Genomic DNA, 27,369 nt, shown 5'->3' with positions numbered 1-27,369 from the left:
CACTATGTATGTACATCTGACGTGTTATTAATATTACTTACACTCGCGCGACGTCTGAAGTTTTCTTTATTTTTTATTCACGTTTTTTACCAATAGAACAATTTTGTCATAACACCCTTAGAGGCAAAGGTAATGCATATTTACAAGATGTCGTTCGATCCCTTTTCAATCAAGTCCAGCTTATTTTCTCAATTACAGGAGACTGTGAAATGTAAGAAATTGGCACGGTATATTATGAAATTTAGAAGTACTCAGGGACGGCCGTTGGTCTATTGAAAATGCAAAAACAGAGTTGCAAAACGACAATCGGCCTCTCCGGCCTGCGATAAGTTTTCGTATTATAAACGTACATATCTTTCACTGTCAACAGTTTATACGTACAGGATTAATTTAAACCAACTCCTAATTCTTGAATTGATTTAACCCATTAAAGCCCAAGAAAAAACTGGCTCAGATATAGCATCAAACTAACTGTTCCATTCCTGCATAGCAAAATGGAAAAACGAAGTATGTATATTTCGTTTTATGTCACTTGCAATTGTTTTTAAAAAATTATTCAAAAAAATTATACTGAAAGTCATTATTTTAAGAAACACCTTTAGAATACACTAATTCGAGTAAATACTAGGCGTGCGTCAGAAACAAAAGAAATATCAATAGACAAGAAGACTTGTTTCAATATGACTGGTAGAAAAAATCAGATAGAATTATTAACAACACTTCTATAGACGATCAAGGTCGATAACTGATCGTTATTCCCGAATTGTGAAAAAAACAAAAACAGCGTTGGATTAATTATTACTCCATTATCGTTACTATTATAATTATTATTATTATTAATAAAGATTCTTGCATAACGTATCCCGCCTACATGCTTACATTTTCAACATTATATCCATGCACACGGTATCACGGCATATTACATACCACGACACGCATCTAGGTGCTTTGTTAATAAAAGTTTTTAATATTCGGTTTCAATTTTAATGTACAAACACTGTAACAAGTTTCGACGTATTTATATGTATGCGCAAATGCGTTACAAATATTCATAGGTATAATATTGAATTGATAATCATATTTCAATCATACAATCGTGTATTGATCATTATTATTGTTGTTGTTGTTGTTGTTGTTGTTGTTTTTGTTATTATTATACATTTATTATACTTAAAATTACATGTATGCAATATTATTACGTTATGGCATTGGCACGTTAAACCTGTATTATTAGTAACATTATAGTCTTGCCTATAAGTCGCATTTTAACAAACGATAAACGCGGACAAAATGAACGCTTTTTTTGCATTCCCTTTTCACATTCCGTTTCCTTTTGTCGCGTCTGTAATATGGACTGCAATAATTCCTCACGGACAATCATCTACTGTTATATACAATTAATTATATTGACCAATTCCTATCGTACCATGTTTTACATATATTACGTATAATGTATGTATATATATATATATACATACATATGTACACATACATGCATACATATATGTATAACAGTCATAGCAACCGTATAATAATTCTTAATAAATATTTACATTTCGTTTTTTCGTACAGTACGTGGTATTAATAACAAACTACGCATCGTGTAATTCACCTGCGATCACGATTGTGACCTGAGGAAATGACTTTTTTTTCTCTTTCTTCTAATTTCCCTCTCTCTCTCGCACAAAGTTTCTAAACCAATGGATTCTTTCGTTGTTGCGACAGTTAATAAATGCAAGCAAATTTTATACGAATCTAAGTATAGCGTGAAATATTGGGATAATATTTTCAAGCTGCAAAATCTGTCCGGGATATACACAATTTATTTGTAACATATTCTCACCCCCTAATTCTTTTTGTTATCTGTCCAGACTTGAAGAAATTCAACGTATCTAAAAATTGGAGTAAGTATGAAAATCGATGCGCCGTATTATATGCGTGATAATTTGACATGGGCAGTTAATTAATTTATATAAATTTGTTAAAGATGTTGATATTCCAGAACGAAGAATAAAAAGTTTCAAGTTTTAAATCGACGAATTGATAATATGCATAAAGCAAAATTTAAATAACTAAAAAAGATATGTGAATTGCAGACGTACACAGTATTTTCCGTAGGCAAGTAATCAATGTTGCTGAAATTATTAAACAAACATATATATATAGAAATGAAAATAAATCAATCCTTGCGAAATGTACGATTACCACGTGCCGTATGGTGATATACGAGTATTATCAATATTTCTACAGCGCGAGAGAAGATGATTTTTCAGTTCGCGGAATTATACCTAGGCGGTGAACAAATAAATTCTTTACGCACGTTTTTCTCCCCTCTATTTTTGCAGGATTCAAAATTTGTATAATTACATGTGCACGTTGATCGAACGTAGGCGTGGGATCGTTATTCCCTCCTCTAGTTCTCTCCGTCGATCCGATCGTACGTGTGTATACATATAACAGGCTGCTTCACTTTTCACTGCTGAGCTGTGGTGTTCTCAGGCACGAAGCTGTCTTGACTCAGTGAACTCAACAACTCCTCGTTCTCCCTCCGAACTGCAACAAATTTCGAGAAATCGATAATCGTATTTTTACAAGTTCGCGACGACTCGATGCGCGGTTGAAAATTTTTTTTCTCTCTTATTGTCAAATTTTTTCGAGCCTTGTTTGCCGCTCCTCTCTTTTTATTAACGTACCAATTTTTTTGGTTACAGATCAGATCTTCGACAATGTAACATATTTTTTTGCCAAAAGTCAAAAATTTATTTCGCGTTCTTTCAATAAACTTACTGAGAAATCTGCTAAGCGATCTTGATTCCACCGTTAAAATTTGGTTTCAGTATCTCGTGTTTCTGAATTTGTTTATCGTTTTTTTTTTTTCTGCGATTTTTGACAAAAAAAAAAAAAACAAAACGTTACAGCGCTTTTGATCAACTATTTGAGAGAAAAATCTACACCAGTTTCGAGAATATTGATACATGATGTCATTTATGAAGCGAATGAAAGAATAAATCTTGGAAACATTTTGAAAATGAAAACTGTGTGAAGTTAAAAAAGATTTCCAACAAAAGCAGGAAGAGGGGGAAAAAAAAGAATTCAGGTTTCAAAATTAGTTTTTGTTTTATCGAAGATTAACGATAAAGTTCGAAATATAGGTGTAGAAATAGAATTCGACGATTTTTGTATTCCGCAATTTGTTACTTGAAAAAATAAAAAAAAGCCTAATTTCTTTGCGTATGTATATTTACGTTATTTATCTTGACGATCGTCCGATTCTTTTCCGGGATCGGCGGGCAGGCTGTGAAACGAGCTGTGTGTCAGGGTGATGACGACGACGAGAATCGAGGCGACGAGTAAGAAGATGAAAATTGACAGTACAATGATAACGATTTTCCGACGACTTCGATCCTGGGCGATATCGACGGGGTTTCCAATCGGGGGAACCGCGATTTTGACAACTTCCGTCGACGCGACGACGTTGTTTCCTGCGTTCGCACGAATCGAACCCTTTCGACGCACCGTGCTTCCCCTTTTTGGCCGATTTTTTCTGCAGACACTCGCCCGTCTCCCGTCCCCTGAACATCGTTTTTCACCACATCTTTTACATGCTTGTTTTACTGATATTTTACTTTCTACACGGACGAAGAGAGACTGCAACAATTTTATTCGAAAGAATCTAACGAATTTGTGGCGAATAAATCATCGAGGAAAGGAAAATAATCACGTGTCGGAATAAGTTTTATTAGGAATTTATTGCCAGAGTTGAAATGTTTTTCGATACTTTGGTCATACCGGAAGATTGAAACAGTATCGCCTATATGCTTGACAAATGTAGACGAGCTGATGACAGTCCGTTCATTCCAATGTACAAAACTATAATTTTTTTAATTCTTCTTCTGATCTTAATCTTTGGTATTCTTGTTTATTTTTAGGTAGACGTTTCCTCTATGAAGATGGCGAGAGGCCGACGATTCGTGATTCAAAAAATTGGTGAGTCGTCAATTTTTATCAGACTACATTCACGAAAATTACGTACGCTGCAGTATCTCTTAAAGCACGGACTAAACAATTGCGAAATCACTACACGAAAAATCGAAAGAACGTTAGATGCAGCGATAAAAACTCGAGGGCGATAGGAATGTGAGAACATTTTTCCTCCTGGTTTTTTTATAAGCCAGTCGAATAAAACTAACGAATGAAAAATAAGGCTTGAAAATTATTATCTCAGCTGTCGGGAAGCCATCGATCGAAGTAGGATTAATCAAATAAACAAAATCGGCACTTCTGGGTGGTAGAAATTTAATTTGTGATACAAACGTTTGCTTCTCTGCCCAATTTCACAAGACTTATGCCAATCGGAAATACCTTTTATGCCTGATCTGTAACTTCCCGTTTGACCTCGACTTCGTGCAGCTGACCCAACGTAATTCGATGTGTCGTGTATGAATTTTTCTTAACCCTGTTGTCTGCCTGCAGACGTCGACCATTCTACGCGTATTTTATACCGTTTGCCATAAATTTGACGTGCCTTAAACTCCGTGGAGAAAACTTTTTCCACGTGGCTAATTATTCTTGAACTCGTTGCAGTTCTGCTAAATACAACGTTTCGTGCCATTTTTTTTTTTTATTGTGATATTCTCCCAGAGTTTCTTTCTGGTAATACGAATTTGGAATGTTGGAGTGAAAACATTTTCGTTTACCGAGAAAATTTAGAAATGAGATACTTGAAATACATTATTAGTTTGATTTGCTGTTGGAATATAAGTTTGACAGAATTTTTGAATCGTTCAATGGTTGACAAACTGTTTTTTTTTTTTAAAGCCTCAAGTATCGTGTTACGTCATTAGTTCAAAAATTATGGGACGATTCAAATATGCGAAGAATATTGTAAATCAATTGAACGATTTGACTAAAGATGAGTTTTAGACGTTTAAAAAAGGAAAGTAATAAAAAGATTCTCAACTAATATTTTTAAGTGTGTAATAAAATGTTGTTGCGAAAATTGTTTTCAAAACATCCGAAAGTGATGCCTCGATAACCCGTCTTGATGTAAAATTATTTATTTGGCTATAACGAGCAGAGCTAATGGTGAAAATACTGAATTATGCTCTTAAAAAACAAATTAAATTTTTATATCAAATTTCCCAATGTTTGGATAATAATAAAGTCTGTACTGAATAGTGGCACACGATCTTCGTAGTCTTGAAAATATCGGGCGTAAAATTTTTTATCGAATTTTTTATCGAAATCGTAAAAAGATCCTGTCAAAAGAAACAACATGTAATTTTGTGCGAATATCGATTTGCTAACACGACTTGGAAATTTCGAATTTAGCTCATTCGATTGCAAAGATTAACCAGAAAACAAAAGAATGGCAAAATTTGTCGTAAAGAAATTAAACTTTTACGAAACAACTAAGTCTTGAAAGGTTGGAAACGACTGCTCAATGTTCCGAAATGTAATATTCCGTGAATTCAAATTACGTTAGAGCAAAGTTCCGAAAAGTAAAGTTCCGATAGAGAAGAATTTCGAAAAATAAATTGTCGATAAGGTAAATTTACGAAAATTAAAAAATATACTCCGAGAGCGTTGTTCACTTTCAGATTTTTGAATTTTCTCGTTATCGCACTTTCGGAACTTTGACTCTTTCGACGTTTAGTATTTTCGGAACTTTGAGCATCGGTTTTCGGGCCATTCGAAACTTTGACGTTTCGTCGTAGTGTAATTTCTTTACTTCAAGTTTCGCCAGCAAAAAATTGTGATTTCGTCACTTTCGGAACTTTTCAAATTCACAATTTCAACCCCCCTTCCCTCAATCCAGCCCAGCGTAGTTTTTCAATCAAACTACTCTACAACCCCTGTTCGGCAAAGAATTAGCTGCAACGAAAGTTGCCAAGTCTCGGGCTGACGATGAGAATGAGCAAGTTCACGCGGCAAGTTTAAAATCGCGTTTAGGAATTTGAGTTTCCGAAGCGTTTTCACCTAGGGGAGTCGTCCCGGTGCAGCTGTTGGCCCGTGATCTCGCCCCGTGGAGGCTGGCGCGACGACTCCCGACGTGAATATCTCCGTCGGTAATCGTCCTGGAACGTCGGGGTCTTCCGGATTGGGAGTAAACGGAGTTAGAACGCGAAGGATGTCTCCCCGTCTCGGGGGGATAAAGTCCCGGCGTCTCGAGGCCCCCGCATTGGAAGATCGCGGGGCTTGGATTTTGGCAGGATTCCGGACGCGTCGATAGATCGTCGATGTAGAAAACTACCCTGTCGTCGGCTGCCGGGTCCGACGATCCGTCGCTTCGGTGATTGTAATCCATGTCGATCCTCTCGCTAATTATACGACAATTCCTATCCGGCGTACATTCGGTCTGTCGTCTGTTTTTATCTCACTCTTTTTCAACATTTATCACTGCGGAATGAAAAATTACATTTACACGGTTGAGTTTTTTTTTCATTTTATGATATAATTTCCGTTTTTTCATCCATAGTGTGATTACTCGTTGGAAGTTTTTAAATTTTATTTTAAGAGAATTTTCTATTCTATATCGTATTCAATGGAGTTTTAGTCGTTTCTTTAAATTGTTCGGACAACCGTTTCTAGCAGAAATAATAGATTATAATCTGGAAATCACGTTTGCATGTCGTTTGAGATACATTTCTTTTACACTGTTCGTTAGCGCCTTGAAATTATTCGATGAAATCGCTTGCCGAAAGATCAAAATTCAAAGTTCAGAGTTCAAAGCTTAGAATTGGACAAAACGTGAAACTTTATCTTTGGTTCCAAATTTTTCTCCCTTCAATCACCAAAGAGATTAATTATTTGAAATTGAGGTATTTGGCATTCCAAATTCATTTGTATAATCATTAAGCATTTATCTGGATTAATTTAGCTAACGTACCTACCTAGGATTGATTTATAATAAGATTAATTGGGCGGAACTGATCGAATGTTTGAAAATACTTGCAGAATCGTAAAATTATCAAACGAATACAAAACGCTTGAAAAGCTTTTTCGTTATCGTTCTATCGCTTCAATTTCTGTTATTGGAAAAATCATTCTTCACGACCTTTAAACGAAACGGCGATCGACTGTTTAAACTTCAGATTCGTAGATAAATCATTGCAATTTATACGGTTTAACTTTACGAACTATTGCAAAATCCTTGTTTTGTGATTTGAAAATAATCTCTGTGATTAACTCCGATCAAAAATCGCTGTGAATGATAAGTGTCGGATAGAAGGATAATCGTAAAAAAAAAAAAAAAAAACGCTGTGCCGTTTAAAATAGTTTTGATCAAACCGAGACAAGTTAGGTAAGAAACGACGATGCTCAAAGAAGAAAACTTATCGAAAGTTAAAGCCAGGTTACAGCTAATAAATGTGATAAATTCACGAATAACTATCGTGGAATTATTTTCTCTCGGGCGGAGGGAACGCCGCGCGATATATAAATGATTTACGATTCGTCGACAGAAAATCTCCAGTCGCACAAATTGGTGTACGTATATAAAATATTTTTCCCTGCTCGTTCTAAATTTGGCGTCCACGGTTAGACGCGCGTACGTTCATTCGAAGCGTGTCGATTTAACGCGAGGCGTCGATGAACGCTCGGCATTTCGAAGGATCAATGTTCCCGATCATTCGCAGCACAGCGAATATTGGCTCTTCGGCTCAATAGTTATTACGATTTTATTTTTCAGACTCATTGCCTCGCTCAATTGGCTCTGCGTCGTGTAGCCAGTTAAATACGAGGTCGGAATTTTAAGGCCCGGAACTCGTTTCTCACGATCGTATTTTAAAGCGGCGAACGAAAGCTTAATTGATTCACTTTTTGATTCTTCGCAAAAAGCTTGCCGAGTAAATCTTGTAATAAATTTTATTTTCCACGCGAAAAATGTTAAATTTTCATTACGCAATTTAAAAGCTCTCATTCTATCTCTATCCAAATATGTATATGTTGTAGGTATTGTATGAGATATAGAAACAGTTTTCACCCTCCGAAAGTGGTCGAAAGTAATACTTAATACAAAAGTTGAAAAAAAGATAATTGGATTCCGAAAGTTTGCTCGGCCGGAGAGTGGGTGAAAATCTTTCGCGGTAAGGAAACAAAATTGGAAGGTTTTAACGGCTGATTGTGAGCGCGAGAACAGCTGGGAACTTTCGCGTCGTAATCCCCTTCAAATATTGACACTCTTCCTAAGCATCTTTGATTTACGACGACGTATATATTTCACTAAGAATTTGAGATACCTGAGGGGAAATTCTAACCGTTACAAATTGTGGTTCGATCAAAGGGAGCAATCGTTTTTTTTACTCAATCTTGAAAGCTGTTCACTGAGAAAAATTTCATTTTTTATATTAACTAGAAAAATTGAGTAAGACAGATATCGTTAAAAAAAACTGTTCGAATATTGTTGGAATTACGAAAAACGACGTACGCCTAACCATTTTACGCTATTGTCGATACTTTTTTGGTAATTGCGACGCAAAATCAGTTTCTGAGGTTTACTCTACTTTTTTAGTTAAACAAGGCTGTAACGTCAATTCATTATTGCACAAGCATTAAATTTTCGCAACAGTTACAAGAAAATCTAGCAACAGTGATCGTAATGAGAAAGAATAGTAACGGATACTGGACCTTCCGGTAAGAGCTGGAAAACTAATTTTCATTTTCTACCTAGAATTATATTTACGATTGTGGTAAAAATTGAAAATAGTTAAGGACTGAGCGGTAACCGGAACTGAAAACTTCTCTCAATGTTGCACGTCATTTGAGAAACAAAAGAAAAGAAAAGAAAAAACAGACTTATAAAATTCTTGCACGAAAATCTTCGAATAAATACCGATGAATAACCGAAGGGCTGATCGACCGCTGAGCCCGTTTGGTCAAAATACATAAACTAACGAAACGGAAATAGTTAGAATCGTTTTATCAACGTCATTTCTGCTACGTGTATGTATGTATACACCGAATAGAATATATTTTTTTTTACCTTGATTTATTGCACACATGCGCAGGTAAATTTATCGTAGGAGAAATTGCTGCGGATGTGAAATTGGCCAAGTTGCTTTATTTTTCTGACTTTTCCACCTCTTTAATTTTCACTTTATCGTAACTATACGTGATCATATTTTACGATCGTTTTGATACACCTCAAAAACGGGTCACGATCGCCGGGAATCAACGTGTTTCTTGGAATTCTGCTCTTAGTACCTCGTAATTTTTGCACATAGGCACGTACTGCATTTATGTATAATACAGATACCAGCGATGACCACTAAACTAAAAATAATCGAACACGACTCGATTGAATTGGTGATAATTAATCGATTAATCGATTATTTCGGATTTTTTTTGAATGGTGCATTTAAAACCAAAATAAATTTCTGAGCGTAGTCTTAATAACGGAAAAGTTTTTTATAATTTATAGTTTCGTTCAAAATATTTTTCAATTTTAGGTAAAAATATTCATTCATCATTCACTAATTATATCAAATAAGTACTTAGTAAGTAAGACAATGGTAACAATTAATACTCTTCATTGTGGAAAAATAATCGAGTCGGTCGATTAATCGAATTTGCGAAATGATCGGTTATACTCGATTAATCGGGGAAAAACTTGTCGATTACTTCGAAAATCGATTATTTTTGGTCGTTCTTAGACTGCGTACATTAGCACAGATTTTTGAAAAATTTCGGTATTGCGATACGACAGAGCAAAGTTTAGGAAAATCGTTTTTACATCGGTAAAACGCTAACTTTACATGCAATACCGAGACACACACGAATACCATACGTCAGTTCTTTTCATTCTATAACTGTTCAGCCCACGTCAAAACAGTTCGAGAAGTTTATTGTTTCAAGTTAACGGCTTAAATGCGAAAACTCTTGGAGTGAAAATCTCACGTGAAAATTCGTGCCATTTTACGCGCACGTGTTATAAGTAGGCGTCTGTATATATTTTACGTAGAATCGGCAACGAGCGACCGACGAAAATTTGGAAAAATCGCGAGTGAATAACGGTGAGGATTTTAAATTAAATTCAACAAAAATCACTGCGGATGCCCAATTATTTTCAACACTGTGAATCACGATCGGAAGCTGCGATCACAGTTTTTACGAAACGAAGCCAGCAGCTCCTGCGAAATTGAATAAACAGTGTTTTTTTTTCTTTCTTTCTTTTCAGTTTGTGTATACGATACCGTATCGACCGATAACAAACACATCCGGTTTAATATTCATGGGCCCTTGAATGCCCTCAACATAAATCTAAAATTACGACCTATACAAAATAACGCGGAAAAATTCACCGGTATATTCCCGTGAAATTACAGGCCTCGATATTTAAGAATTCGCGATGCTGCAAAACTTTCCATTATATTGAGACGAAACTCGTCGGGAAACAAAGACTCGAATAACTGAAAGATGACAAACGTGGTAGGACTGGGAAATTAATAGATTAATCGTTGACTTCGAATAATAGGTTCATTAATCAATCGGTTAATCGGTTTTACCGACCGATTTTAAGATTAATCGCTTAATTGAAAAGTTTAATTAATCTTTTTTTCGATTAACCGACCGAAATTCAAACTTATTATTGTTTTCTTCGCATAGCGTCGATATAGCGAAGAATATCGGAAGAGAATTTTGCGATTCCACAATAATGTCGACCTGATGAAATTTCTGCCGGTTTCTGATACATGCAGGCTTCAAGTTGGCGTGATTAATGCGTAATTTCTGGATCATCCAGCGCGGAATTGACCGGATAATTGAAAAGTAAGCGAAATTTAGATTATCAAAGAAACATTTAAACTATTCCAACCCAATTATAACGGCAAAAATCTCTTTATGGAAGGAGAGGAGAGAGAGTTGAAGAAAAAAAAATAATAATAATTATAATTACGCCGAAGCGGTAAGTTCATAGCTCGCTTTCGGACGGAAGCTGCTTCCTGCGGTGGCTAATCTCTTCTTGGCATACAGGCCAAATATCTCTGGGCTGTATCGACAGGCCCGAACGGAACTGGCCGTACTCTAATGCCGTGTTTAACGTCCGTCGGTATTATGAACGCGATTCGAGTTTCACGCGCTAATATCATCGATGAAAGGAGCTAATATCATCGCTTCTAATTCCGTGGGAAGCCAAATTTTATCGGTTTGACTCAGGGTGGCCGGACACCTTGAAAATCTGGAAAACCTTGAGATGTCGGGGGATTCAAAAGGGGTCGTGAAAAACCCGGAATCGTCAGAGGATTTTTAATTTGGACATGGAAAAAACTGAAGATATCAGGCTTTTTTATCCCGGGAATTAGAAATGATTTTTTGGGGTAATAAATTTACTCTTTTTCGTTGAGAAAACAAATTGGCTTAAACTGACTTTTTTTTTCTTTTTTTTTTTGTATGCAATATATTTTTCTTCGATTCAAATTGAATTTGAAATGAAATTGGCATTGAATTTTTTTTCCCAAAAAATTTGTGGCCACCCTAATTTATGTTTGGATCAACAATCGCGATTGGCCAGTTGCAGAAAGATTTCTAAATCAGATATTCAATTCCAATAAATTCGGTTAACGCTCGTGCAACTATCCGTGTATACAATTTATAACTTTTTTCCCCAATCATGACCTTTTGTTTATTATACGTTGGCTGAAATTACTCGGTGCTCCGATTTTCGCCGTTCATATCCAGTTGTAATTATTATGTGGAAATATATACGTCGGAACGTATAAAGGCATAAAACTTTTTCTTTTCCAATCACGGAGGAAAACAAAGCTATAAACGAGCTCGTGAACCTCGAACGAAAATCGAGAACAATTGGCATGATGTGCATTAAGTCGAGGCGAAACCACGTTCGCCTCGAATTGCACAAGTTGGTCTATAACTATAAACCGCCACCCGTCAAACATCGGTATATTAATACACCCTGCACGATTACTACGAGCTGTGCAGCATAGACGAGTGAATGGCTTTCGGCGCATTACGAGTTCTAACTCTATTTTAATTGCACCCAGTTTCAGGAGCCGGTTTTACCCTTGAACATTCGAGAAAGTCAGCGATAATCGAGTACCACGTTTTTGCCAAACCTTGTAAATTTAAGTTGAAATTAGCTCAATGATCGAGAAAAAAATAACTGCTTTTTTTTCTCTCACGGAGACCGGAGAAAATATTTTTCACCAACTTTTCAACCGGAAGCAATGAATTTCGTCCAACAAATTTCCAGCGGCTTGAACGAATGACTTTTCATTCGACGTTTATGGAAATTTTGGAAATGGTAAATGAAAACAAAAAAAAAATAAAAATACTGAAATAAATAGCGATAAAAAAGAAAGAAAAAACTTGGTCGCAAACTTAACGAGGATTTGTTTGAATTCCTGCAAGGAATGATTAAATCTTTCAAAAGTTAAAAGGGTCTGAAGATTAAAGTTAATTCATGAGTGAATTTAAATTATTCAAGAGAGAATTTAACGATCTTTGTACGATTAGTAAAAATTCACAAAGGTGTTTTGGTCCAGATTGTTGATCAACTTAAAGTTCTTTGTGATTTATTGACACGATATACTACATAATAGGCTTACACCATGCGACCATACGGTATATATATATGTGCGTGTGTGCGCTGGTGAAAAATTATAACAACTTTTCACGGCTCTAGTTATATGGCCTGGTTGGCCAGGAAGTCTGTTGAAGTTTGAAAATTGACCTAAATTTGTTTATTAATACTTTGCCTGTGCGGTGAATGATGCAGAACAGCTTTGAGATTTTAAGATTTAAGTAAATTTATAACGACTGACTGCCGAGTGATATAAATATCCGGGACAGGAATCACGAGATCAACGTCAGATCTTCACGTTGAATAAAAAGTGAACAATAAAATAAAATAAATACGATTAAAATTAAAAACTCTTTGACCTTATTCCAGAAACAAATCTGCCGCTTTCCCATCTCGCGATGATCAATGCGCACTTTATGCGTGTTTTTATAGTACCTATTTCGTCGTGAATCGAGACAGCAGAAATCGCTCGGTAAAGCTCCATAAATTTATCTACAACTATGGTAGGTGTAAAATATCGCGTCTGTATCGCATAAACTTACGAAAGATTAAAATTCATTAGAAACATCCGTTAAATATCGTTTATACTTGCTGTACGAATATTATAAACTCGTCAATAATTCCATCGCAATATCTAAAAGCTATAAAAACTGCAATTGGAAAAGAAATCTTCGCAGTAAAAATGTGTTGAAACTTGCAACTTTATTCCGATAAAGGTAAAGATTTTGACAAGCAAAGATTTGGAAAATTTTTCTAACTATTTTCTACTACAGTCTCAATTCCCGAAGCAGCATTTTTTTCAAGCTCATCTCAGGAATGAATACAACTTGGCAATGTGGCGAAAATCGTGCTGCTGTTCAACGAAAATAATGTATAGTGAATTGAATAAAATGAAAGCAAAGTGGATGAGATTCTTAAATCTTATTCAAAAAAAAAACGAGGAGAGTCGTAAACGGATCTGGTAAGAAAAAAGAGAAAAAAAAAAAACAAAAAATTATCACGTTGCTCGAAAATGTCTTTCGTTCGCAATTGTGTTCAAAATCAACAATACAAGGAGTGTTTGATCTCATTGATCTAGAGTGAAGAGAGAAAAATAATGAAATACTTATTTGTTTCATTGAACTCAACGATTTTGCAATTGAAGGAATTGACGAGACGGTTCGAGGCAAGATGAGCGTGTCCAATTAGTTAACATTTCAATAATCCTGGGCGACGGGATGCCGAGGCTTCAAATGCATAAGTACAATACATACTTGAGAAGAATGAATCGAAGCTTGATGAATTTTGATAACGGCTTGCAAGACCTGCGTGTGAAACTTGTTTTAATTGCACTGATCAACCCGCCGCAAATTCGTTCCCATTGCAGCTTAGTTGAGCTGACATTTCACGTGATTTTAGTCGAACGTTGATAGGGCGAATAATATGAAATTTCATTGATTTTACTTGATGTTGACGAAATGAGCAAAATGATATTTTTTGTGAATTAATTTTATACAATAAACGAAACAAGTCGGGGATGTTTCTTTTTACTTGAGAATTATCCGCGAACAAACATTGCAAGTTTATGGAAATGGATGAAAAGAAAATAAATAAAATGAAGAAACCATCTGAGATCAAACATTTTCCACTTAGAAACCCCGTTTCGCAATTTTGTGTACAGTCATTGAACGTCGAGTTGTTCAGTCTCGAATATACAAAACGTACGCGAAGAAACTTCTTCCGAAATACTTTGTAACCTTTAGCCGGCACCTCGGTGACGTTCGTGACCTAAGAGTTTTTAATTAAGATTAATCGTAACTTGAAAGTTTCTGTATTTTAAAAACTTTCCGACTAGCTTAAAATTAAAAATTATGTTTCCGACCTTTTTTATCTTGTAAAAGGCACTTGAGTGAATGTTCAAAAACCAATTCAAGTAAAAAAAAATTAAATTGCGGATAAAGGTGCCGGCTAAAGGTTAAAGAAAATCGAAGATTTCAAACTTGGAATCGACTTTTCTTTTATAATTTGTCAACGATGACACTCAAAGCTTTACGATCTTAAAACAAATCGGTACGATATTTTTCGATCATGAATATGCTTTTTTTTTTTTTTCTTTTCTTTTCTTTACTCCAAGAGTCCGTTGAACTTGAATTTCTCTCGTTGTCCGCACTTTACGGATAAAATGTCAGGCCGTGCTCCTTCACTCCTTACGCAATTAACGAGCCATCGGATGATCGAGTATTAATTCACCGAGAGTGAATAACTTTTGAAAAGAAAGCTGCGAACCGTTGCCGGATTGACGAGATATGTTTTGAAACCGAGATGTGCTCCGTGTGAGCCGGAACAAGAAGCACTCTGTCACGTCCGAGGAGGAATTGGTAAAACATGCGTCATCGGTAGATAAACAAACTGAAGTTTGGCTCGTATTATTGAAAATACACTCAAGTTTCCGCCACCGTAACGTCTCGGCGTCGACGTATGTGCCAGCAGCAGGTACGCGACGAAGAGGATAAGGTCGCAGAGGAGGAGGAGGAGGAGAAGCGGTTCCGAGGAATCTTCAAGCTCGACTAAAGACGGAGGTTTCTACTTGCGTCGAATCGCTTGCGGAGGTGGGGCTGATGTTTGCACGTATCCGTTCTATATATATCTGACCGTGAAGAGGAGCTTGCTCGAAAGTTAAACCTTTGCACGGATTCGAGTACCCGTAGATCGAACACGCTAAATCGGACTCGAATTTCGCCTCCTGCGGTCCTACGATTAGTACCAAAATCGCGGGACTTGCCTTCGGCCCCTCAAACTTATCGTTTTCAACTATCTTTCAAACATTGTAACAATTGCTTACGGCTTCTCGGACGTTAGGACCGATTTTTAACAGGGTTCGTACGCATTTTTCAATCTGATGTTTCCTCACTTTTCCGGGTATTCCAGACTGGAAATAAGATTTTTCCAGTAATATTTCACGAAATATGCCGCTGATTGATGACGATTCTTTTAAATGTTGATACTAACATCTTCGATATTAACTAGTAACTAATTTATCGTTTGACTATCAATTTACAAACGACACCCTGGGATTTTACGTAAGAAAAAAACGAAACAAGGTTTGGTGTTAAGTGCGACGAAACAAAATTTCAACTACAAGTGTTTTTTATTTTTTTTTTCTCTTCTTTGTCAAGATCGACGGTACTTTGTATAAGAACGAGTTAATTTTTTCGACAGAATCAAAACGCCAGTCTTATTTTCGAAATTCTCTTACTATTCCCTGGTTTTTCCTTCCTATAAGAAATTCCCTGAGTTTTCTCGGTTTTACAGGTTCTCCCTGTACGTACGAACCCTGTTCAAGCTCTGGAAACTATAGCCGACAGAAGCAGAATAAAAAGAGGTTGTCAAAAATTTGTGTCACCAGCTTTCATTAAACAAATTTAAACTACACGTTTTTATACAAATCGCTTTGGCAGCCCGTTGAAATATTTATCTCAACTTGAACTTCGGAGTTTTAAATTGTCTATTTGTGGACAGTTGACAATTTTTTAGTAAACCTGTGCTTCATTTTCGTACGTTCGTATGAGATATTTAAATGAGATTATCACCATCAGATAATTTACTCGAATTGACGTTTCTTTTTTCTAGTTAGCAAGAAGAAGAAAAAAATAATTGAGACGATAGATGATGATGGTACATACCACGTGTATAATAATAATAATAATAATAATAATTAAAATGAAGTTGAAGAATTAGGATCTCTGTATTGTTTCGTCTGTTAAGCGTAAAATTAAATGACGAAACATACAATTTGAAATAAGTAAAAAACATTAATAATAAATTAGAATAGGATCAATATATCAGATCATTTTGTAGGAATGTTTCGTATGCAATTCAACGCACAAGGGTTAAATCCGGCTGCATTTATGGAATTCAGGGTACGTTTTACTAAAAATCGGTCTGCATTTTGGCAACTGAGCGTGCATTTTACCGATTGTCGTTTGTCCACGAGACGTATTAAAACGGACGTACCCTGATTGCTTAAACGCCGGCGGATTTACCCTGTCGTTAAGTGTTGAAAATTGCGGAACAGGGATGAAATTCCGAATTTGAAACGTTTCGAAAGCGCTAAATTACAAATTCTTTGGTGCCGAAATTTGAAGTAAAGAAATCAAACTTTGACGAAAGATCAAAGTTTCGAGTGGTCCAAAACTCGACGCTCAAAGTTCCGAAAGAACAACATGCCGAAAGGGCGTAACTCCGACAAGTCAAAGTTCCGAAGGTGCGAAAATGAGAAAATTTGAAAATCTGAATCATCGAAATTCCGAATGATAGAAGACTTTCAGTTCTATGAATTTCTGGCTCGGTGAAATTTCGCTGCTTTGATCTTTCTTTGTTTTGGATTTTCGATGTTTTTACGTTCGGAATTCTGGTCATTCCGACTTCCCCTACTCTCTAATTTTTGACACCCACTCGTCGAGTAAACAGCGCTGTGTCAGTGTATTTTAACTTTCGGAATTTTACTCCGTCGAAACTTTATTTTCTCCTAATTTTTCTCTTTCGTAACTTTACTTTTCGGAACTTTTCTCTATCGTAACTTGAATCTTCGAAATCCTGCGTTTCGAAACTTTGAACCGTCGGATTTCCGACCATTCGAAACTTTAATGTTTCTTAATAGTTTTATTTCTTTACTTCGAACTTCGCCACCAAAGCATTCGGAATCAGGCGCTTTCGGAGCTTGTCAAATTTGGAACTTCAACCCGGCCAAAAATTGTGCAACCCACATACCCATGTCGTCGATAATCGGCGCCATCCTGAGCGTGACGCCGACGAGGAGCAGCGACATGGCTAGGAGGAGGCAGGCAGTCGCGACGATGGTCCATCGGGCTCGGGGTGGAAGTTCTTCGGGGTCCGCAAGTTCTTCGGGTGTTTCGCCGGGGTCGATTCTCCGTCGGCGTCGTTTCCGCTTCCTCTTTGGCCGATGATACTTGTCGCAGGGACCGCGTCTCTTCTTCTGATCGTTGTGGCTGTCCTCCTCGTCTTCGAGCTCGTCTTCGAGGTCCAACGCTACGTAGTCGTCAACGTCGTAGTGAATTTTCCTGATCGAAAAAACAGGCGTGCGTTAGAAATTGCTAGTTTCTAACAGAGAATCCAAGAATCGAGGGTTTCGATGAGGCGACAGCTTCTGGGTTTTAAGGGAAAATCGGTAGCCGCTCCAACTGGTCGAGACATATGAAGTGGTGAACAAAGCAGGATATCGAACTTTTTGTTGGAGTAGTAATTTCCGAAACTTATTTAAACTTAAACAGTTCCCTGAACCTTCGGTGTATAGTGATAGATGGGAAAACCGAATTCATACCCGATACTCTGATGTTCTTGATCTTTTGCGTTAACGTTACGATCAACTTCAACTTTACGCGTTTCGTACATTTGTTGAAAATTTCCGATGCTTTCATCAACGATTATTTTCATCCTCGTTCTTTTAACAATAAAGTTTTACGAATTTTGAGAATTCTGTACATTTATCACGAAGGTATAGAAACCGTTCGCAGAATGGTAGGTAGTCGGGTCACGGTACACGCCGATAATTCATTCCAGTGTTTTCGTTATTCATTAAAGTGTGATCCTCCGTAATAGACGTCGAATAATAAATATCTCGTTATGATCTCGGTGGTGATTATTTTCGAGTCTTAGAATTTATGGTCCATCGTGAAGTTGGCCTCGCCGTTTATCATGATTTACGAATCCAAAGTGCTGCTAATAAGAAAATTTATCAAACCTTAATTTTCACTAATGCGCAATGTTGCCCCCCATTTTCAGGTTCTTCGCTATTTCAAACCGGTCGACAAAGCAATCTGACTTTACCGAGTCGATACATCTATTTATTTTCAAAATGTAAAAATAAGTCCGGAACTACACGTTTACCTTACTTGCTTGTGATCGATGACGCAATTCGCGGCTATTTGTTGAGGGAGTATAACTTACACGATTTCTTCGAGAAGGGCCAAAAGTAGCTGGATACTCGTTCGGAAAGTGTTCTTTACCTCAAAGTGTTACAATTGTATACATTTTTTTTAAGACAGCCTCGCGTATTCACTTCAACGTTAAAAACTCGGCGCTGAAACGTTAGATAATTACCACTGCCAAAATTGCATTGTCTTATTGCGTACGAATTTTACTGTACATATTTTTCATTCGTAGGTTCGCATACCATAACAATTTGATGTTACGACCGAGTAGAGAAATTCGGATACTTTCGTAGTTTTTGGCATAGAATTTTTAGTAGAATATCGTATACGTTTTCGTGAAACGTAGTTATTTTTTTTTATAGATTATCATCGTATTTTATAGACAATTATAGAGTGGCTCGCATTTACGGGATCGTTTTTCTTATATCAAATGTTGAAATGGATATCAATTTGTTGGAGAATATCTTGAAATACCTGGTTTATAAAACTAAAAGATGCAAGTTTTTTCACAAGACTCAGCTATTGAGACAAGGTGAGTTCAAAACTATACGACAGATTCTCTAAATCCGTCCAGATCATACTCGAAAGATTAGAAGATCAGACTTTGAAGTTTGAATGTAGAATCAAGCAGCCAAATTTTTACGGATACTTAACTTGTCTGACGTAAGTTTTCCTAGTGATAGAGATGCGACAACTAGCGGTGGTTCAAAAATTCGTTTAGTTCATAAAAACTTGTACTTGTCAACGAAATTCTAAAAATACCACGAGGAAAAAAAATGATATCGTCTGGGTCCGAAATCGTAATTATCTTTCATAGAAAATTGAAAATTTTCATAATTTTTAACTAAACTTTGCAAGTTTCTACGAAACAAAAAATCTATCTTGTCCGTGTCGGAAATTGTACTAATTTTTATAACTGATCGTAGAAATTTGTAATTTTCAACGCAAAAATACTAAGATTTTCGAGGATTTTCCATAACGTTCCACGCTTTCGGACAATTTCCTACGATTTTCGAATATTTCTTGAAATTTTCAACGAACTGCATTTTAATGTGGTTTGACGTCGAAATTATATTAGCCAGGGTATCCTTAAAATTGAAAGTGAAAAATGGCCCTTTTGAATATTTGAGCGCTTCATCCCCATATCGTCTTCTTCTTATTATTATCCCTCGCTCGCGATCCAGCTTGAAATCCCTTTTATACATCGATCTTCATTTGCGATAATACGATACGACTATCAAAGTTCCCACAAAAAATCGCGTATCCTCCGGCATAAAACCGCAGAGATGCCTTTTCGTTGAATGGGGAAAAGTATCGCGATTCTTGAACAGTAACGTCTATTCGAAGTAAAATCAATAGAGTTATCTGACCATCGTCTATGCTTTATGTCGAACTGCATAGAGTGTTCACGTATTCTTCGTGTTTACTGCGTTTGTGCGCACGATACCTGATTTTGCATGCCAGCATTGCAGTATTCGCGAAAGCGGCCATTCATCGCGTCGGGGAAAATCGTAGTTACTAGAAGAAGTTTTAATTAAAGATGAAACTTGAGCATTCTTCTCAACTGCAGGAAAATACGCAGCCATCCGAACGCGGTGTTATTTTTAATTGGTAATTTGTTTTTTCTTCTACTCTCATTACGAATTTCTAATCTTGTTCGTCGTGTATCCTTACACACCGTTCGAGTAAACCAATCCGAAAACTTTCAATTATTTTTCTTTCATCGTTTCGAATCGACTGTTCAAACCTCAATACCTAATTGAATACCTTTTGTTCTCGAGTCGAGTTCCAGCGTCTTTTAGAATAACGCCACGCGTCCGTTTATGGTTTTTAAATAACTAAATTTCATTTATCGTCGATACTGTTTCTCAAAAAAATTTCTCTGTCTCGAAATAATTGTATTCTGTGATTGGATAGGGTGTACAGTTATGAATTATAATTCTAGTAACAGAAAAAAAAAAACAAATATATCGATAATTTATGGAAGTTGAAAGTTTCTTGTTGTTAAATAAATTCGAACGTCTCAGTTCAGGATTGATCGTTTCGAAAATTCTGTATCAATCATCTATAGCAAACACTCTTGAAAGTTGAACTTTTTCTGTAAAAATATACAATGAGTGAGAAAAAATAATTTGAGACCAGATTTAAAAACTAAATTTTGTTACATGGAAAACTATTTCAAATAAATAGTCTGCGGACCTGGTACAAGGCACGCGATCGTTTACCGAATCGTTATACGCGTATACACATATGTAAATTTAGATTTTGAGCCATTTTAGTTTACACCAAGTAGCACCGTAAACAAACAGATTTACTTCGGGGTATATTTTTACACCCAATCAGACACCGTTATACAAGTATCTGTATTCAATTTTTATTTATTTTACTATTCATTTTTTAATGTTCAATTTCTTTTTCGCCCTCGATTATCTCAATTTTTTTGCCGTCTCGTTTAATTATTCCCTTCGTTTATTATCTCAATGCCTTATGGACTGCTTGAACGAATCTTTGTATCGAGTTATCATCGAATTCGTTCCGCAGCTGTGTCCGAGGACAATCGCGTCTTCATCAGGCATTCAAATTTCAACTAAGAAACACACACAAACATGTCAGTCTGAAATTAGATTTCGTTCTTTTAACGAATTTTTTTCTAATATCCCCAGCAAATATTCAAAACCCTGGAGGAATGAGGACAAAAAGTATTACACGACCGTTTCCAGACCCGATTGCGAACCGTTTCGTAATCCATATCGCGATAAAACACGCTAGCAATATTTCCCGGTGTTTCATGATATCTCATATCTGCAGGGAACTAAATTTCTCACCACAGAGGAAACGGCACAAGTGCTTCTCGCCTCATTTTGCAACGGGTTAACTCACCGATCAATATTGGACAGTGGAATTAGCATGCTGAAGAGGCACGGTTAAGCTCCTATTTGAAGACTTCAAAGCCTCTCGAAACGATGCAGTTTATCGATCTAATCGGTAATTAGCAACTTCGAAGGGGAACTGTGGCGTAAACAATTCTTTTGGCGGATATCATCAGTCGAAACGAGACGCACCTGGAGCTTCCCGCACGTCGAAAGCTCGCCAATTTACGCATCGATACATTTTTCATCATCCTGGTGTATTGACCAAAGTCATAACAAGTTCGTTAACTCGACAGGAATTATGCCCCAATTTCACCGAATGAATTAGCGGCCAGCTGTCCGGCTGCAGCTTGATCGGGAGACACGGAACTCGATTCGATACTAATTGCGCATCGCTTTGCTCCGCGTACGCCGCAGTAATCGAACAGAAGCTTGCTAAGGATCCGATCCCAGTTTCCGAGTGGAATTTCCGATCCATATAACAACCCCTGGCCAATCGGGCTGATGGGATTTCCTCGTTCTTCGACCGATTGTAAGAAGGGTAGGAGAGAGGGATGAATGTATAGGCAGTTCTTTTCGCGTCGCGACTTGAACGGATGGCAGACTCTTTTTTGCCCCGGTAATTAAGCTTCGACACTTCTGGAATCGGTGACATATTTTATTGTAGAATTATACCTATGCTCGCAATCTGCGTGGCGTTCATCGATTGGGGAAAAGCTTTCCGAAACTGTTTAACCACAGCTGTGTTACCGTTGTAGTCGGGTGAATTTTTCTTTCCCATCAATTTAAATCTCGTTCATCTTTAGTGGCCGAAGTCTAACGCCGGCTAAGTACCCGCCTAATGTGCTTTTTTCCTTTGTTCGTGTAAAAAAAACTTTCCCCTCTAAAATCTCACTCGCTCCGCAGTTTGTGCCCGAATTACATTCCGAGCTTTGGTAAACCTAGTAATACGTACAGCGCCCTAATCCCTGGAATAATCTCACAATCAGGCTGATCCACGCACGAGGAGTTAATCAGAATTCTGGCGAACGGCCAAATCTACCAGGCGTTCGCGATATTCATCCTTTCCCAGTCCTTTCACAAACTTGACGTGTTTGTATTCCGGATGCAGAAAGACGGACAAAAGTTTCCTGATTCTCCGCCAATGCTGCCATCATCGTAATGTATGCGATTGAAGGTGGAAACGGTATATAATAATACGTTTCTTCTCTAGTTTCACGATGTATACAGGGTGTTTCTCAGTAGATACTGCGTTATTTTGGATTGCCTACTGCTAAGGGGAACGAGTATCGGTAAAACAGACGTACCGAGCCATAATCACTTTGATGTGACTCCGAAACGTGATCATCGAACGCTTCAGAAAAATTTATGAAGTACGAAACAGCTGCTCGGCCAAATCCACACAACTTGGCAACACAGGCAGTTCAAGCTCACTCCCAAGGATTTTATACACGCTGCCTACCGATAAATCGGTCGGTCTATATTACCGATATTTGTTCTCCTCAGTGGGAGGCAACCCAACATACCGCGTTTTTTACTAGGTAACACCCTGTATAAGAAGAAATTATTGTCGAAACCTTTATTCTCGCGTTAGAAGGCGATCTTACGGTCTCGTTACTTGGTCATTTACCCCTGCTTTATTCACATCGTCAGGCTTATTCCGCGTCTTAATTTCTTGACTTGTCACTTTCTTTTAAACGAATACAATCTGTCACGTGAAAAATAAACCACGCCTATCCACGTTCTGACGCACGTCTAAGCAGCCGGTGGTTGGGGGACGGGGGGGGGGGGGGGGAGTAGGAGGGAGAGAGGGATAGAGAACGGGAGAAGGGGAGAGCTTTAACAAGTGTTGGATGTTTTTGAGCCGCTTTTGCTGTCTGTTAAAGGACGTGCCTCCATTATCTCTGTGTTTCGTGAGAGGGTTTGGTGCTCGGTAAAATATCTAACTTGAATTATCTCAAAGGCAATTATCACGGACGGGAGGTTAATTAGCATACGCGACAACGTGCTAGGCTGACGATGTGAACTGAATTTTCTAGCACCGGCATTGTACGGTGATAATCGTCAGTGAACTTCACCGACAGAGAGTTACGCGGCTGGTTATTATCGCTAATAATCACTTTAGTCAAACATTTTCAACTTTGCCGATTACACGCCAGACGCAGCTTCACCTTTAACATCTTTCTACCTTCACCAGCCATACTTTGCCTTTCGTCAAAATAAACACTCACATTTCCAGCATGGTTCATAGGATCTGTTTTGACGACCACGTCTCGCTCTCTCTTTCGCTCTCTCTCTCTCAATCCTCCGTCAGAGATCCATAGTTTAAACAAAATCCGGCAGCCCATTGTTTATCGACGTCATTCAACTTTCAATATTATTTGGGGCACATAGTATGCGTGCCTATGATCACTTTAGACAAAACTATCACGTGATTATGTACGTATAGTTTTACCGTAATGCGTATAACAGACTTGACGACTTGGGATAAGCATGTCGAGCATTGTAAATCAGCTTACACAATTTTAAAACATTTCGCCTTTGATCCTAAAGTATTAAAATATTATTCATCGATTTTAAAAAAAATATTCATACGAATATTGTTATGACTTCTTCAATAACCGGGTAACAGTGATGGGTGTATTTTGAGACTGTTCAATCAAGAGATTTCAAACTTTGAAATATCTTTGACTATTTCTTTAAATCAAAGATTCTCGCGTTCAACAAGATTGACCCATTTCTCCTTTTTTTCCTTAACAATTTACATTTTTACCCAAGATTCGAATGGGTAATAATTATATAATTATTCGAAGATTTTGAAAGGTTAAACGAAAATTGAAAAAAAATTCTAGATATTATTACCACTTCGTTAATTGATCCTGAATTTCCCAATTTCTGGGCCAGAGAAAGAATGAATTGAAGAGTTTTGTTGAAAGTCTGGGATGGGGAGATATAAAAAAAAATAACATTACGCACTTGGTCTTTAGTGACTCCGTACCCAGCCACCTGAGGAGTGCGGAAAAGGAAATGGGAGAGTGAAAAGATGCGGAGAGAGAGAGAGAGAGAGAGAGAGAGAGAAAAAGAAAGATGCGCTGTAAGATAAAATGGGTAGAGTAACTAAGGAAAAATGAAACGAAATTGAATTGGGGTGTGGATGTTTGTAATAAAGTACATGCAGTTACCGTAAATACCGCAATAAGTGTTAAAGAAACAAAGAAAAAAAAACAACAAGGAAACGTTAGTAAAAGCGTGCCGGGACGATTTTATAATTTATAAAAAGCTATAAGACACTCGTAGCCTTAATTTCCGACAATTTTCACAACATCCGGCTAGTCCGAACAGTGTCATATATTCAACTCACAGCTGAGTGGCGCTCTGTGAGAAACGGCACGAGCTTTGTTGAAGCCTTGGTAATTCACGAGTGTCGCCAAAAGCTTCCCTCGCTCGTTCAAAGTTGAGCAAGTCCAACTGCTGGTCTCTGTTAATGTCTAACAGAGCTAGTCCGGACTCGGGGCCAGGATCTTCCAGGACATTCCGCAGTCCCGGAGGACCCTGAGGACTTCGAGAGTGCCGACGTCTCTTCCGAGGACTCTTGGGCTGTTCCGAATCCCTCCGGTGTCCTTTGCCTGCGGGGGAAGAAGAAGAAGAAGAAGAACAAGAAGAAAAGAAAGAGGAAGAAGCAGAAGAAGTCGAAGACTATCGTTCCCAAACTTCGAAGGGCGATCTTTCGATCCAGCGATCATTACTTACCGTATTTTGTCCTATGACGATCCGTCTGGTCAGTCAAGCCACCCGCGACTCCGATGAATTCCCCACAAGGTGCCGAATCGTGACGCCTGTGCTTACGCTCCTCGTGCTTCTTCTTGTCTTGCTTGTGATCATGGTGATGATGATGGTGGTGGTTGTTGTTCTGCTGGCTGTTATGGTGGTGGTGATGGTGGTGGTGGTGGTGGTGGTGGTGGTTGTGGTTCTGGGACGAGGACACCGTCGAGGATGAGGTTAATCTGGGTCTTCTTGGACTCGCTGGGGCGCTCCCGACGCGTCTGGTCGCCGTTGAAGCCGATGCTTTCATAGACTCGACTTTGGTTTCAACAAGCGCGGCCAGGACGGCCTCGAGCCTTGCCACTTCGACGTTGCTCGACGCATCTTCGGTGGAGACTGCTTTGTCCGCGACTTCACCGCTCGCCGGCATAACAGTCATTATTCAACGATTTTGTTCACCATGTCGAGTCCTCTTCGTTTTCCCCCCCTCTACTTCCTCGCCACCTCTCACTCTCTCTCTCTCTCTCTCTCTCTCTCTCTCTCTCTCTCTCTCTCTCTCTCTCTCTCTCTCTCTCTCTCTCTCTCTCTCTCTCTCTCTCTCTCTCTCTCTTTCTCTCTCTCTGCAACCTTCCCCTTTATTATTCCACAGCTATTAATCCCGGACTCCGAAACGACACCCAGCTGAGTGGTCAGAATTCTTTAAGAGAACACTCGAGGGTTTCCGAATGTGAAAGAAGGAGCGTTGAAAAACTTTGGACAAGTTATATTACCTCTAATCCTGACTCGGATTTTCCCGCTTCGTGGTAATAAAAGAGAGATCAAATCTGACGCGTTGCGAGGATCCAAACTCTCCCAGTAGGCATACCCAGACGCTTTACGACAACGGTACAACCAAATTATCTTGATACAACTCTGACTCGACGTTCGGTCCCCGGAGTGAATCGTCGTTTTGCCTGTTGCTCTCCAATATCACCGAGCAGCATCTACGTTTGAATGTCACGCACCATACGATAAGTAAGGAAGGCAACGGCAGGTGGTTAGCATAAACAGAGGAACCTCCCGCCGAAGTAGGCACATACCCCAAGTCGAAATCACACGGAGCTCGTCGTTCACGGGGGTAAAATGTCGCATCGATACATTGGAGCGTAGTCGTAGTAGGAATATCGCCTTCCCACGTGTTATTTATATCACCGAATCATAGTATCACCTCGGCGAAACGGTTATACGTAAGTTAATGAAAAATTGCGCGGGCAGTTGATGAGACAAACGCTGTTCTTTGTACCGTGCGGTGTGTTCCTTTGGTTAAACCTGGTTAATAAACGTGTAGGAGAGGGTGTTTCGTTTGAACGAATACTCGAAAGCGGCGAGCTTTTATTCTCCTCGTGGTCTGCGGAGCTGTCGACGACGTTGCTACGACGACCCTTCAAAAGTATCCAGATTATTTCCGGCACTCGACGGTAACTAACAATAACTCTCTCCTTTACCCAGAAATGCCTGTAAATTTTGCGATAAGTTTTTTCCACCGAGTCACCGCAGTTGTTCTTTCGTCATCGCGTTTCGAGATGATTTTCTCACCGGCATAGCCTGACAGGCACAGCTGTTCGACGGAAATCCCCTCATCGATGGTACAATTTATCGATAGATTATTATCGGTACTTTTGTATATCGCTGAGCATGGGACTGAGAATTTATGTTCAGCCGTGTCGTCTCCGGGATTGTTTTCCTCTTACTTATTATCCTGTGCACTTTCGGAGATGTCAGTAACTGGTGATCTGAACTCCGTCGTGTAGATAGATCGGGAAATGGAAATTCTTACCCTTCGCAAAACCGCCGAATCGCGGTGCAAAATCGTGCGACGTTATAACAAATCGTAGAATCGCAGACGTTGCGTTAATACTGACGTTAACGCAGCTTTCGTCCGCACTGCGATGATTACTCTCGTTAAGTTGCATGGTCTTCGTCTTCGTTATTACCTTATATTACGGTTCAAACAGTTTTTCACCAAGGTTCAACCCGCCAGGGTTACATCGGGAGAAAGTGAATAAAACCCAACGACGTCGACGACGAATCGCCTCGACGCCAATGGACTCGGGGTCGTTTCAGGCTCTTTCATTGAACGGGTTTCTCCGCTCTGTACAAACGTGACGTCGTCGTCGCACCGAATCGCGTGTGCGTCTTTACCACCGTTAATAATGAACGCTACGGAGCGTCGACGACCCGGGACAAACGACGCGAGGACGTATACTGAGTGCCGAGTGACGCGATCGCG

At 38.4% G+C, this 27,369-nt stretch overlaps 1 protein-coding gene across 2 annotated transcripts; it reads right to left on the bottom strand.

The window, feature by feature from the left end:
• On the bottom strand, positions 1–27,369 carry LOC124174410 (DNA topoisomerase 1-like). Of its 2 annotated transcripts, none has more exons than XR_006868927.1 (4): positions 14,646–15,049; positions 5,980–6,399; positions 3,246–3,572; positions 1–2,553 (listed from the first exon to the last, which is right to left on the bottom strand). XR_006868927.1 is itself a non-coding variant. In XM_046553546.1 (4 exons), exons 1-4 carry the CDS (start codon positions 25,537–25,539, stop codon positions 2,474–2,476), a joined length of 1,107 nt encoding a protein of 368 aa, XP_046409502.1. In that variant the 5' UTR covers positions 25,540–27,369; the 3' UTR covers positions 1–2,473. The 2 variants fall into 2 exon arrangements, 1 of the variants encoding a protein (XP_046409502.1); XM_046553546.1 differs by lacking the exons at positions 3,246–3,572; positions 5,980–6,399; positions 14,646–15,049 and adding exons at positions 17,288–17,598; positions 24,700–24,964; positions 25,089–27,369.

Source organism: Neodiprion fabricii, chromosome 1 (assembly GCF_021155785.1).
Source record: "Neodiprion fabricii isolate iyNeoFabr1 chromosome 1, iyNeoFabr1.1, whole genome shotgun sequence".
NCBI lineage: Eukaryota > Metazoa > Arthropoda > Insecta > Hymenoptera > Diprionidae > Neodiprion > Neodiprion fabricii.
Note: the sequence above shows the minus strand (reverse complement) of the source record. Positions and strands in the feature narration are given on the sequence as shown.

Coding starts and splice junctions, on each gene's coding strand:
- LOC124174410 (XM_046553546.1), bottom strand. CDS start 25,539: ATGACTGTTATGCCGGCGAGCGGTGAAGTCGCGGACAAAGCAGTCTCC. Junction 17,599..24,699: donor TCACAGAGCGCCACTCAGCT/GTGAGTTGAATA, acceptor TTTTTCGATCAG/GAAAATTCACTACGACGTTG. Junction 2,554..17,287: donor GCCGATTATCGACGACATGG/GTATGTGGGTTG, acceptor AATTTGTTGCAG/TTCGGAGGGAGAACGAGGAG.